Raw genomic sequence first — 13053 nt, forward strand, 5'->3', positions numbered from 1 at the left:
TATTTATTATTTTAAATATAATATTGTTATATATAGTTAAACAGCAATAATTAATCTTTTGAAAATATAAAAATTATTTTTTAATACATTTTAATACATAATTTAAAAAGAACTTTCTAAGTTCTTTTAAATAGAGGTTAAGGTAAGAAACATACTAATATTTTGATTGAATTGTATTGATATATTTCTATTTTGATTTTATTTATATGAAGTATTTTTATTATAGGTTGCATAAATATAGAATTATTTTGTAGTTTTAAGATATAGAATTGAATCCAAAGCAGTTGGGACATGTCCTAATTTATCTGTTATAAGAAGTAGGAAATATTGAGAAAAATATGTTTAATATCAATTCATCCAAATCATCATCACAGTTATTAGAAATAAATGAAAATAAAATGGGAAATAACATGGATTTGGATAACATAGCGCTTTATCTTATTGGCAGTAAAGAGAGGTTTAGAGAAAATATTATAATTCCAAGAACTGTGGGACCTATACAACTTAAAACTAATGAAGAAAAATTAATAGAAAGTGTAATGGAGAGTTGTATCTTTAAAAGTATTGCAAGTTGTGTTATAGGTATATTTATATTATATACTATAAAATAACTATTATTTATGTCAGTATAATTTAAAAAAAATTAGATTCGTAGGATATGGCTTAGGAGCTGCAATCGGTTTATTCTCATCTAGTGTAAATCCAAATATGGCAAGCATTGAAAAACAGCAAACTGTTCGTGAAGTTTTTAGAGAAATGAAAACTACAACACTAGGTTATGCAAAAAATTTTGCTGTAGTTGGTTGTGTATATTCCGCAACTGAATGTGCAATAGAATCGGTAATAATTCTTTAAATTTAATATAAAGCTGTAGTTTAATTTACATTTATCTATTTATCATAATATTTTACAATTTCCCTTTAGTATAGAGGAAAATCTGATTGGAAGAACGGGACATATGCTGGTGGTTTAACAGGTGGAATAATAGGTCTAAGAGGTACTATTTTATGTTAAATTTAAATATAACTTTATATATTTATACTTGAATTTAATCTTGTGTTTTAGCTGGTGTGAAAGCAGGTTTAATTGGAGCAGCAGGTTTTGCAGCATTTTCAACAGCGATAGACTACTATATGCATAAATCTTAAACAATGTTATAAGTTATAGTAGATATATATTTGTATAAAAAAAGTATAAAACACTTTGAGTATGCCTGTACAATACATATAAAAAGCACAAGAACATTCTTAGTATAAAAATGCATACACATAAGTACAATAGTTAAAAAATAAAGTAAATTCACATAATACATCAATATTCATTGTACCTACATTCTTACAAATCTCCGCTTTTCAACATAATGTATTAGTAAAACTGATCAACTGATCTTTTTTCAGATAGAAATTATAAAATGAATTAAATGGCTACTAGTATATATTATTAATTAAAAATAAAATTGATGTTATTTGACCATAATATTTTACATATTGCGAATATGTATGTAAACATGTAAATCTACATTTTATATTTAACACTGCTTATCACGGCAAAAAGTAAATGTTGTAGTGTTTGCATATATTGAATGATTATTGACAATTTAATATTGGCAGTCTTAAAAATTTGTTATATAAAAAAATATACATAGAATGTTGGACGATATGCAAATTGTATAGCTTTACTAATATTTTTGTCAATTGTGTAAAATATCAATCTTCATAAAATGTCATTATATATATTTATACAACAAATATTAGTTCTTTATTATTAAATTCACATTGTACCTCATGAATCTCCTTTACCTATTTTAAAATGAGATTTTCTATATTTTGTGTTATACTTAAAAAGAGTGTTTCTGCTTATCTTTACGTATTATATCAATACTATATGATATTTTATCGAATATAAGCTGTATTACATTCGTTATTTTAAGAAGTACAAATTGTTTTATAATAGCTTTATTTTATAAAAGGATTATATACTATTTTTGATATTTGTATTTTAATAATTAAAATTATAAGTTGTTTTATTAAAGAAAAATATGCAAGGCACTTATTACGCATTCTTGTGTAATTATGAAATTATAGTTACTTTATCTATAATTAGTTTTCTGTACTTTAAATTTACTTTACTTGTCGATTTTGTTAACACATTCCATTTTATGTCTAGATAATTACCTATAGTTTTCTGAATCAAAAATATTCAATAAAAAACGTATATTTCTTGATTAAGATAGTCAAAAATAAATTCTTGAAAATTGTAAATTTATGTTTAAATTGTCTTGAATAGCATTAATTAATTAATCATTTAATACAACTTTTTGGCACCTGTAATGGCGAAGAATTAATTTTTCTTCACACATTTGTGCAGAAAGCATATATAATTAAGGTTGTTGTTGTTGCATTTGCGCCTGCATTACAGCCACTAGCTCCTGCATTCGTCGTAATTCAGCTTCTTTTTCTTGTAAAATACGATCCTTCTCTGATACAGAATTGCTTCTTTCAGATTCTGCAATCCTATTAGTAAAAGAATTGAATTAAAAAGTATGGTCCAAATATTTTCTTATAATTGTAACATCATATTTACGTTTGTCTCCGAGGTGGTACAGGAGCTCCTTTTGCTAGTCTTTCACTGCGATAATTTTCATAATGTACCTCTTGAGTTACTTCTTGTAAATCTTGCATATGTGTGCTATAAATATAAAAAAACAATAAATAATGAAAATTCCCTTCAACACTTAATATATACTTTTAAATAAATACCACATACATTAACATTGTCCTTAGTTTTATAAAATCACAATGATCTGGATTTTCAACTTCTACTACACCCCATGGATACAATCGTCCACGTACTTTTCGTCCTTTTACTTCTAATAAGGTATTTGCTCCACATACAGCGAATGGAACTGCTTCTTTTAGTTGTCTAACTTGTTCTTTGTAATCTTCATCTTCATCGCTATCACAATCTGGTAAAGGATAAATCTTTATACCACTACCTTCAATTTCTTCCATAACTCGTTTTTTTAAACGCAGTACTTCTTTTTTCGTAAGTACATCAGCTTTTGCAATCACTGGCACAATATTAACTTTATTATGAAGTTGTTTCATAAATTCTATATCCAAAGGTTTTAGTCTAGTAAAGATAAAAAGATATATAAGGGCATCACTATTTTATACCACAACAAAAAAAGCATATAATTAATATATCTTACCCATGTCCAAATGGAGAAATAAAATAAAAACAACAGTGTATTCTATTATCTACTATATTCCTTCTATTTAAACCACTTTCATCACGTAAAAATCTTTCAAATTGATCATCTATATATTGTATGATAGCTCTAAAACTATCTGTATTATCAATTGCATCTCCATAACCTGGGGTGTCAACAACAGTTAATCTAAGTTTGACACCTCTTTCTTCAATCTCCACAGTTGAAGCATCAAGTTTAACAGTTTGATTAGTTTTCTCTGTTTAGATTATATTAATATATTGACTATAATATATGTGAGATATATATATATATATAGTTGAAAATATATAAACAAAGATTAATTTACCTATGGCATCAGGAATTATACGTTCTGGATATAAATCAGTAAGGAACAAACTATTTACTAATGTAGATTTTCCAAGACCAGATTCTCCAACAACCATCAATGTAAATTCAAATCCTTTTTTTACTGATTTTCTATGGACTTGATTCGGTAAATTTGCAAATCCCACATATCCAGGTGTTTCAAGACTAGCAAACTATCAAAAAGAAGGTAGAAGTTGACAAACCAAATTGTATTTCAAATGCATATTTGATAAAAAATATAATATTTAGTAAATAATACAAACATCTTCTTTTTCATAATAAAAAATTATGTGAAAATATAAAAAAAACGTTTACATTTCAATTATATTATACCCACCGTTTTTACGCTTTCACTAGACATATTTTCGTATTAATTCAATCTGATGGTAAGAAGACGTTAATATCGTTGCGTGCTGCCTTTAAATATTATCGAGAAGGGTCAGAAACTGAATTTCAAGTTAACAGGCGCCTTATTGTGACAGAAGGCAAGATACCCGAAATATACGTACATATATCATCAATAAGAATAGGTTATTTGAACTTAAAATTTCCTGCTTTAATTGACATCACTTTCCTATTATCTGCATGCATTGAATAAACAAACAATATTATATTTAACAGAATTAAACACTTTTATTATAGATTCATTGAATATGAAACAAAGATATTGCACCGACTGTACAGGAAATGTTACGGTACATGGGAATATTGTATATCTGTGTTAGGAATAAGGAGGGGTACCCTTAATAAGGGAGAAGTTTAGGCGTGGCTATCGAAATAAACTTTGGTATTCCATAAAACGTACTATGATTATAATTTTGTTTTCAAGTTACAAAATTCCTTAACATAAATTAATGTTAAGTATTTAATTTTAAGTATAATAATTGATCTTAATTAATTATAATCGTATATTCGCTTAATATTTAAAGTTATATTAAAATTGAATATTAAATTATTTAATAATACAACTTACAAAATATTAAGAATGTTACACATTATTCGCAGTTCAAATTATACATAAATTTTATTTTCTGTTTCTTAATTTTCTAAAGATACATTACACAAATACAAGGCAAACGACTACTTTATTCAGGAAATAATATCATATACAAGCATAGTTTTATATAATATTTGTCATTAATTCAAGTTTTTCTTTACTTACTATCTCATAATTATCGATACCTTTTCAAATGATCGATATTTATTACTAGCATAATTAATTAATTTGTTACACAATAGTAATGCGTAATAATCAACACATTATCCTCATACCATTCAGTGATGTATAATTTTTTCAATCACTCAAATATTTTTTATTTTTTATAATTATTTGTTGTTATTTCACAAGCGCATAAATAATTGCTTAATATTTTTGATCATATACGACTTTTTATATTAAACAACTATTTATAAATCTTCTTAATATGCTCATACAATGATTGGTGTTAAAGTGAAACATAAAAATTATAAGGAAGGAAATGAAAAGAGGGACAATGTTTCTTGTACTCCTTAAAACAAAGATTATTCGAGTACGATACTATTAGAGAAGATCAGTTTTTATACGGAATCAAATGTATGTATGGTGATAGTATATATTTGTAATAGTTTGTACACATACCATCAATATTATTATAATCTGATACAAATACCCAACATGAAATTGACGTGAATATTAAAATGTACTTTCCATATCACATCATTATTCACGTGTATACACATATATATACACACATATAATTCAAGTGTTTGTGTGTGTGCGCGCACGTGTGTACATACATACATACATACATACATTCATATATATATATATATATATATATATATATATATAACTGCGTACAAACACGTATACACACATATATATACATACATATGTGATACGATTGGCCATATGTATATATATATATAATTACACATAACCAATGTTACTCAGCATGCATGGTGCACACAATTTTTACTTCACATTCCCAATTTATTATTATATTTTTTTAAAACTAAGAAGTTAGTGTAAAGAGAGGGGCCACTCGATGAAAAATTTTTATTTTTGATTAAAAATGTCAAATACGTCGAACTTAAGAATCTCATGAAATCACTTTTCATTATTATTGTGGGAAAGATTCCCCTTAGGGATAAATAAAAATTATTCCAATTTCATCTCAGAAGAGATTTTCCCCACTACATTTGAAGAAACTAGGGGATCTTGATTTTTGTTTTCAAATATTTTTGTTGGGAAAGTTCCTTTCCCTGAAATTTAGGGAATCAGAAACTAATAATGATAATGTGTTTACTTGTTATCAGTATTAATTTTTTCCTCCCGAGGTTTTGCACCACCATAAATTGAGCTTGATTTACTTGATTCTGCGATTGCATTTATCGGATCTTGGATTGTTCTTGGTGCTAGTACCAAACGTTTTCTTCCACTTGTATCAGCTGTAATAACAATTTTAGGAATTATTTTTATCATTTTAAAGATAAAGTTTCAATAAAATATTTATATACAGACAACAAACCTGGAGGTGGATCTTTGTGAAATGGTTCATCATGAAACGGTTTTCGTTCAGGTCCAGTTCCACGAGGAGGTGGTCTATTACCATATGATTTAGATGATGCATTACGTGGCCATTCTCGACTTCCACCTCCTGTATCATCATTAAACTGACTATAGTTACCCCGGCTACCCCTCATATCCCATGTACTACCTTGTCTACCAGCATGACCTTGGCCTTGGCCTTGACCTACATAGCCTCCTGCACAGTTATTATATAAAGCTTAATTTCTAATAACAATATGCCTTTGTGTATATATATACATATATACATATATGTGTATGCATACACAATATAAGAATTTATTTTAAAACAATTATTTAAAATAAAATTTAAAATCTTTCATTGGAACTTCAACTACTACTGTGCCTATCAAATTAGTTTATGAAGTCAAACTTAAAATATTTATGATATACGTTATGCAAAGCATAACGCTTACTAGAATACATAGATTTGCTTCCAAAATCATCACCATATCCACCACGGCCACCATCTCTCCCTCTAAAGCCTCCTCCACTACCACCGCCACTGCGACCTCTTCTGTCAAAACCACCTCCTCGATCATTTCTTTTACCCTCCGCTACATCTATTTTGATGACACTTTTATCTACTTCTACTGCTCCATCCATTTCCAATGCAGCTTCTAAGTCTGCCAACTCTTCGAATTCAACATAACAAAAGCCCTTAAACCTATAAAAACAAAATAAGATAATAAGTAAAACAGTGATAAGATAATAACTTTGACATTACAGAAGATATATATAATATAATCGTATCAAAATTAACTTACCTATCAGTTTCTTTATCTTTAACCAATCTGATTCCTTTAACATTAAGTTTTTTGAAAATTTTATCAACATCTCCTTGTACAATTCCATTTGGTAAATTTCCGACAAATGCGGTATATGGTGGTTCAGTTGGCAATGGTTTTCTGCCACTTCGATATCCACCCCCATAATCTCTGCATAAAAGCAATTTACATTTATACACAGAAATTTTGTCAAATTAGATATTGTTTTATAAAAACATTTTATGCACAGAACTTTGTACAAATTTTATACAATTAATATTCGTAAAAGAATGTAACACCACTTTTATATTTCACTACTTTTTAACCTCATTTAATAAAAAATAACATTGAACACTTCAGAATTGATACATGGTAATTTAATATTTCAAAAAATTACACAAAGTTTTGTATTCACTTTTAGGTATTGACTAAAGAATAGCAGAAGTATGTGGAATTTTATAGTTCTGGCACTCATTTAGGCACTGACTTTCTTAAGCACATATTCTAAGAAACTATGTAAAGTTAATTACTTTTGTGTATTGTATTAAATAGTATTTCTAGACAAATGGGTTGTGTATATTGCACGAATTCTAAGTTAACATCTTCGTTAATAATGCTACGACTAAGATAAACTATTGTTTGGCCGGCCAAAATAAAGCCGCGTGTCGAAGGTACCATATCTGCAAGGTGCTGCGCTGCACTCTAATCGAAACTCACTTAACCTTAAAATCGTGAAATTATTAAAGAAAAAGAGTATTTTTTTACCGGTTCGACGTAATGGTTAAATATCATCCTTGCTCTATATCAAAAAATCTCAATAACTATCGTACACGAAAGAAATTTTACCCTATACTTGCCTTAAATCTTCGTAACCACCTCGACCAGCCATATTGCATACACGAAACTGACCGGGACCGCGCGGGTCGAGTACAATACTATGTTCAAGATGGCACTTCTCTAATCACTAAAGAATTTGAAATCGTGAATCTATGCAAACTTACTTAGTTCAGGTACCGTTTCACGTATTAGTATATTTTGACAATATTTTATGAAACGATTAAGAATTTGTAGTGGGGGATACAATTGCTGCTACTTTTAATATGAATTTGTCGACTATTAGATTATGATAAGTCCTTTTTAGAAAATAATTTATTTATGTAGTTGAGTTGCATAATATTACTAAAAAATTTTATTTATAGCAATTCGACGGTTTTAGAAAGGTACGAAATTTTTAACGAAAACGATTGACAGTCTATGTAATTAAAAAATGAAACGTACATTTTTAATTTCATATTCTATTCATTATTTGTTTCATTTAAATAACTATTATTGCAAGATTGTTAAAATATTAATTCGTTCGACTGTTTTGATATTTTTCTCATCTAGGTACTTATTAGATTAACATAGTTCTAGTTGAACTAAAGCAAGATGGCAGACGAGACTATCCACATGGTAGAGGTTGTTTCAAACGACTTTAAAATGAAAGATATAAGTAAAGTAGATTGTGCAATGCTTGATTATTTTACTAAACTTAGAAATGAAGTAGAATCAGAAAGAATACATGGTGGGATTGCCTTATTAAAATATTTAATTCAACAAAATTCAGTAAGTGTTTATTTAAAGATAACCTTAAAATAAATCGTTTTTGTATAGGATGAAAAATAATTAGTGTTTTAATCGATAAATTGTTTATAAATATAATGTCTTAGGAACACAATGATAGTCAAGAATTTAAGTACGCTATGAAAAGGCTTATTCGAAGCCTAGGCTCTTCAAAAACGAGTTCACGTATAGGTTTTTATACGACTTTGACAGGTTTTCTAACAATGAATCCTGATACGCCCATAGAAAACCTTTTATCTATAATAGACAATGAGTTACATCCAGTAAACAGCAATAGCAAAAGTGTAAGAAAATCAATTTGTTTTATATTATGATAGTTAGTATTTTGTATTTAGTATCAACTATATCATTTCAGGAAAATGGTGACATTTATATGGGACGCATATTGGGATATGGAGCATTAATAAGGTCTAAAATACTTTCAAAAAGCTCTAGTGCAATACAACTACAAACTATTCAAAATCTTATCAGTGCAGGCAAACAACGTAGTTATTTATTATTTGTTTCTGTTTCATTTCTTGTTGAATTTGTGAATCAAGTTGATACTAATTGTATTAAAAGATCAATTTGGCCAATTATTGAAAAAGAATTTGGCAAGCCATGGGCAGAACAAACATTAGATTCATTTTATGCTTTGTTAGTAATAAAGAATAAGTGTCCATCACTTGTAAATGATAAATTTTCAAAAACACATTTTGGTACAGAACATATTGTTACTAAAGAATCCATGAATGATATAGTAAAAGTATTATTGGTAAGTATAATCTGTAATTTGATTTATGCACATTATTTGTAAAAGGTATATTAATTAATGCATTATTAATGCTTAGGGCTTATCCAGAATTATATCATGTCATCATCCAGTATTCAAATTATTTTGTGAGAATTTAAAATCAACTGAACTCATTATCGACTTTTGGACTCATATAGATCAGAAATTTGCAAAGCCATCTAAAACTGATGAATATTTAGTTATACAAATCCTGAAATTAATATTGTCAAATATCGTAGATAAATCTATACTTCCGTCATTATTGTCACCAAACTATCTGCAGCATATGTTAAAAAAATGTTCTGGATCTAAAAATCATAACAAAGATGAAATACTTCTTGGATTTAAAGAAGTCTTAAATTTGCTAATATCAGCTACAAACAGTGATGGTACTAAACTAAAAATACAAATTGCTGTATTAAAGAAATTAATATTGTATCCAGGTGATTTAATGATTGAGAAAAAAACAGGTACAAAAATAATTCAAATGCTTACTGGAAATTTGGACTTAGATGGTATAAAGAAAGTATCAAAAATATACAGAGGTATAATTGAAAATACAATATCTAGGGATAAATCAAATGTCAAAGCAGAATCTTTTTGGACAAATGCTGAAAGAATTTATGCCGCTCATTTATTAACAAGGTATCTGATATTTCGAGAGGTGGCATCTAATATGTTTCATCTTTGGTGGAGTAATTTATGTATATTTCTGAATATATCTAATTTGTTTATTATGTTTTACTAGATTAGTAGGACACCCTAAAACGCTTATGGATAGAGAATGGAGATTAGATCAGTTGAAGTTTTTATTTACTTATGGATTATGTGAAGTGCCTAATGTTGGGGTAGATCTAGCTCGTAAATATTATTTATATATTTAATATTATAATATACACAATTATTTTTTCTTGTTTCTGTAAATTGTACCTTTTCTGTTTATAGCTCAATTTAAGGAAACATTTTATCATGCACTAGATCATAAATTACCAAGGTTGAATGATTTACGAAGTATATTAAGTGAATTAGTTCATTTTGTGAATACTAATTTGAAAGAGCAAACATTGAAATTAAGGAATCCACTAATGAATAAAGCAAAAGATTCGTGGGAAAAAGTGATGTATTCAATAAAAAATTTAGAAAATAATTCGAGAAAGACGGAAGCTGTACCAGTATTTCATACAATGAATTTACACATGGGTTTACAATTATTCTCAGACCCACAAATGGCAATTATGGCTATTGATGAACTACAAAGTTGTTATGAAAGAGTATTAAAACAAACTAAAAAGCATAAAACTGGTAGTAATAAAAAGCTAAATGACGAGCCAGAGTGGGTAGAAGTAGTTGTTGATTTGTTATTGTCTTTTTATTCTAAAAATAGCCATTTGTTACGATCATTAGTGGGATGTGTTTTCCCACATATTTGTTCCTATGTGACGCCAACAGCTATACATCAAATATTAGCAGTATGTAAATGTTATAAATGTAATTAAAAAATTAGTGACTCTTATATTTCCATTTTTCTATTTCTAGGTACTAGATGTAACAAATGAGAAAGGACCACTTGTAACAAGAAATGGTTATGATAATGAAGAAGAAGAAATTTCATCAGATGTAGAATCGAATTCTGACAGTGAAGAGGATGATAAAAGTGATGTCGAAAATACTGATAATGAAATGGAGACTTCGTCGGATAATGACTCTGATTCAAATGAAGAATCAATGAGTGAAAATGAAGATGAGACATTAACTGATAGATTACGAATGGCAGTAAGTCAAGCATTAGGTGATGTTTCCGTTCAAATGGATGATGACGATATAAATGTAGATAACATCGGCGAAGAAGAAGGAAAACGATTAGATGAATCATTAGCAGCAGCATTTAGAATTCTTCGAGAAAATCGTCAATCGCGATCCAAAAAACAAGAAAAATCAGCCCAAGCTTTAACCCATTTTAGAATTCGAGTCATAGATTTACTAGAAACTTATTTAGAATGTGCCCCATCAATGGCAATTGTACTTGATATGTTACTTCCTCTCTTTACCTTATTAGAATATTGCATAAAAGATCCGTATCAAAAACCTCTTTATAATCGAGTTCGATCATGTTTAAAAATATTATCAATGGTAAAAAAATTTAAAGATACAGAAAATGTTGATGAAGAATTATTAATAGTAATATTAAAGGTAATTATATAATACTTCATATCAACTTACTTGAAATTATACTTTATATCAACATATAATTAGAAAAAAAAATTGTACATTTTAAGGCTTTAATAGAGAAAGGAGAAAGAACCACATCAATTTATCATGAAATGAGTGATAAATTAGCTGAGTGCTGTACATTCCTCGTGAGATGTGCACAGCAAGCTAGTGTATCTACAGATACAATAATCAAAATTTATGGAGAAAATTTAACGGCTTTTTTCAAAAAAAGAGATTGTGTACTATCCCCTCTGTTATTTAAGAGCATACTGCAATTACAATGGGAGGGTAACTGGCAGCTAGCTCCTTTACTGGTAAATTTTTGGTTTTTACTTTAGTAGATTAATTAAGTTTTAAATAATAAATAATTTTAATATTTATTTTTACAGGTTGATTTTGCTTTTGATAGTACTGTGAGGTCTTTTCGTAGAGGATATGCTCTTGAATTTTTAACAATTTTTTATAATAATGGTCGATTAGTTCATCTAGATACTAGACATTCTGATGTAAGAATAAAACTAGAAAAAACATTATGCAGAAATACTATAACCACACTCCAAGAAATAATTAATGTGCACAAAATTGAAAATGAACAAGTTGTTACATCTAATGGCACTGCAATAGGAAAAGAGGTCAGACAAAGATATATTTTTCTTCTGTTAACATTATTGCGAAGCATCTACATGCATCATTTAAAACAAGCATGGAATTGGAACGACATTGGGAATATGCTCACAACATACAGAGCTCATGTATCACTTGCGAAAGATACGAAAGTAGCATACAATAGATTAGCAGTGCAGATTGGAATTCCAGTGAATATGTAAGCATACTAATTGACAAAAGTATAACGTTAATTTTATTAATATATAAAATTAAATAATAATATTCGTTTTATTATCTTAGATCACAGAAAAAAGCTAAAAATAAACAAAATGCTATGGTAAATGGGGAGATCAAAGATGCTAGAAATAATATAGAGCAGTTAAATAATACACAAGAAAATGGAAGTATACAAAGCGATTCAGATACTTCTACATCACAAAGGCACGAATTCAAAAAGAAGAAAAAAAATAAAAGTAAACAGAGAGATAAACAATTATTGAAAAAGGAAGCTCGGATGTTGCGTCAAAGAGTAACGTCTGAAGGATTCGAACCTTTTAACTTCAGTTCTTTTGTTTTTAATGACCAACCAGATAAGGATGTATCACCCTTTGAGAATGGAAATTCTCAGATTGGACATACTAGTTCTAATTCTTTACAAAAGAGGATGCTCAAAAGTATATCAGGTGGTAATAAAACGAAAAAAAGAAAAAGTATGCATACTGCTTGATATATGAAATAAAAATGAATTGTTATTTTTATATAAGCGTTTATAAAAGTATGTATTGAAGAATCTTTTTTTGTACAGCTTTAAAATATATAAATAAACCTTTTACATAAGCTATTAACGTTATATTAATATATTAAATTATATTAATGAACAAGTTTCTTCCACATCTTTTATTGTAAATTTTCATTTCGTGAAAAA

At 28.0% G+C, this 13053-nt stretch overlaps 4 protein-coding genes across 7 annotated transcripts; 2 read left to right on the forward strand and 2 right to left on the reverse strand.

Annotated features, from left to right (window-relative positions):
• The first annotated feature begins 1 nt into the window (after position 1).
• On the forward strand, positions 2 to 1309 carry LOC122573312 (mitochondrial import inner membrane translocase subunit Tim22). Its single transcript, XM_043739475.1, has 5 exons — positions 2 to 142; positions 227 to 582; positions 656 to 840; positions 925 to 997; positions 1066 to 1309. Exons 2-5 carry the CDS (start codon positions 339 to 341, stop codon positions 1146 to 1148), a joined length of 585 nt encoding a protein of 194 aa, XP_043595410.1. The 5' UTR covers positions 2 to 142; positions 227 to 338; the 3' UTR covers positions 1149 to 1309.
• Positions 1310 to 1450: 141 nt separating this feature from the next.
• Positions 1451 to 4386, reverse strand: LOC122573310 (septin-1). Its single transcript, XM_043739469.1, has 7 exons — positions 4090 to 4386; positions 3918 to 3997; positions 3561 to 3753; positions 3212 to 3470; positions 2767 to 3132; positions 2584 to 2688; positions 1451 to 2513 (listed from the first exon to the last, which is right to left on the reverse strand). The coding sequence occupies exons 2-7, from the start codon at positions 3939 to 3941 to the stop codon at positions 2381 to 2383; spliced, it is 1080 nt and encodes a 359-aa protein (XP_043595404.1). The 5' UTR covers positions 3942 to 3997; positions 4090 to 4386; the 3' UTR covers positions 1451 to 2380.
• A 260-nt stretch (positions 4387 to 4646) lies between these two features.
• Positions 4647 to 8056, reverse strand: LOC122573311 (eukaryotic translation initiation factor 4H-like). Of its 4 annotated transcripts, none has more exons than XM_043739474.1 (6): positions 7774 to 8056; positions 6917 to 7087; positions 6599 to 6816; positions 6280 to 6327; positions 6091 to 6219; positions 4647 to 6010 (listed from the first exon to the last, which is right to left on the reverse strand). In XM_043739474.1, the coding sequence occupies exons 1-6, from the start codon at positions 7803 to 7805 to the stop codon at positions 5865 to 5867; spliced, it is 744 nt and encodes a 247-aa protein (XP_043595409.1). In that variant the 5' UTR covers positions 7806 to 8056; the 3' UTR covers positions 4647 to 5864. The 4 variants fall into 4 exon arrangements, with proteins under 4 accessions (XP_043595409.1, XP_043595408.1, XP_043595407.1 ...); XM_043739473.1 differs by having other exon boundaries at positions 6566 to 6816; XM_043739472.1 differs by having other exon boundaries at positions 6091 to 6327; positions 7774 to 8055.
• Positions 8057 to 8281: 225 nt separating this feature from the next.
• Positions 8282 to 12939, forward strand: LOC122573307 (myb-binding protein 1A). Its single transcript, XM_043739460.1, has 10 exons — positions 8282 to 8521; positions 8626 to 8823; positions 8895 to 9293; positions 9370 to 9956; positions 10060 to 10172; positions 10257 to 10780; positions 10848 to 11501; positions 11588 to 11836; positions 11912 to 12345; positions 12429 to 12939. The coding sequence occupies exons 1-10, from the start codon at positions 8345 to 8347 to the stop codon at positions 12853 to 12855; spliced, it is 3762 nt and encodes a 1253-aa protein (XP_043595395.1). The 5' UTR covers positions 8282 to 8344; the 3' UTR covers positions 12856 to 12939.
• Positions 12940 to 13053: the final 114 nt, after the last annotated feature.

Source organism: Bombus pyrosoma, linkage group LG12 (assembly GCF_014825855.1).
Source record: "Bombus pyrosoma isolate SC7728 linkage group LG12, ASM1482585v1, whole genome shotgun sequence".
Lineage (NCBI taxonomy): Eukaryota > Metazoa > Arthropoda > Insecta > Hymenoptera > Apidae > Bombus > Bombus pyrosoma.

Excerpts from the sequence above, each read along its gene's own strand:
- LOC122573310 (XM_043739469.1), bottom strand. The coding sequence starts at position 3,941 with ATGTCTAGTGAAAGCGTAAAAACG. Across the intron at positions 3,754-3,917 it reads CTAGTGAAAGCGTAAAAACG|TTTGCTAGTCTTGAAACACC; the intron begins GTGGGTATAATA and ends TCTTTTTGATAG. Across the intron at positions 2,689-2,766 it reads AAACTAAGGACAATGTTAAT|CACACATATGCAAGATTTAC; the intron begins GTATGTGGTATT and ends TTATATTTATAG.
- LOC122573312 (XM_043739475.1), top strand. The coding sequence starts at position 339 with ATGTTTAATATCAATTCATCCAAATCATCATCACAGTTATTAGAAATA. Across the intron at positions 841-924 it reads CTGAATGTGCAATAGAATCG|TATAGAGGAAAATCTGATTG; the intron begins GTAATAATTCTT and ends ATTTCCCTTTAG. Across the intron at positions 998-1,065 it reads TGGAATAATAGGTCTAAGAG|CTGGTGTGAAAGCAGGTTTA; the intron begins GTACTATTTTAT and ends CTTGTGTTTTAG.
- LOC122573311 (XM_043739471.1), bottom strand. The coding sequence starts at position 7,805 with ATGGCTGGTCGAGGTGGTTACGAAGATTTAAG. Across the intron at positions 7,088-7,773 it reads GGTGGTTACGAAGATTTAAG|AGATTATGGGGGTGGATATC; the intron begins GCAAGTATAGGG and ends GCTTTTATGCAG. Across the intron at positions 6,817-6,916 it reads AAAGATAAAGAAACTGATAG|GTTTAAGGGCTTTTGTTATG; the intron begins GTAAGTTAATTT and ends TTGTTTTTATAG.
- LOC122573307 (XM_043739460.1), top strand. The coding sequence starts at position 8,345 with ATGGCAGACGAGACTATCCACATGGTAGAGGTTGTTTCAAACGACTTT. Across the intron at positions 10,781-10,847 it reads CTATACATCAAATATTAGCA|GTACTAGATGTAACAAATGA; the intron begins GTATGTAAATGT and ends TTCTATTTCTAG. Across the intron at positions 11,837-11,911 it reads GGCAGCTAGCTCCTTTACTG|GTTGATTTTGCTTTTGATAG; the intron begins GTAAATTTTTGG and ends TTATTTTTACAG.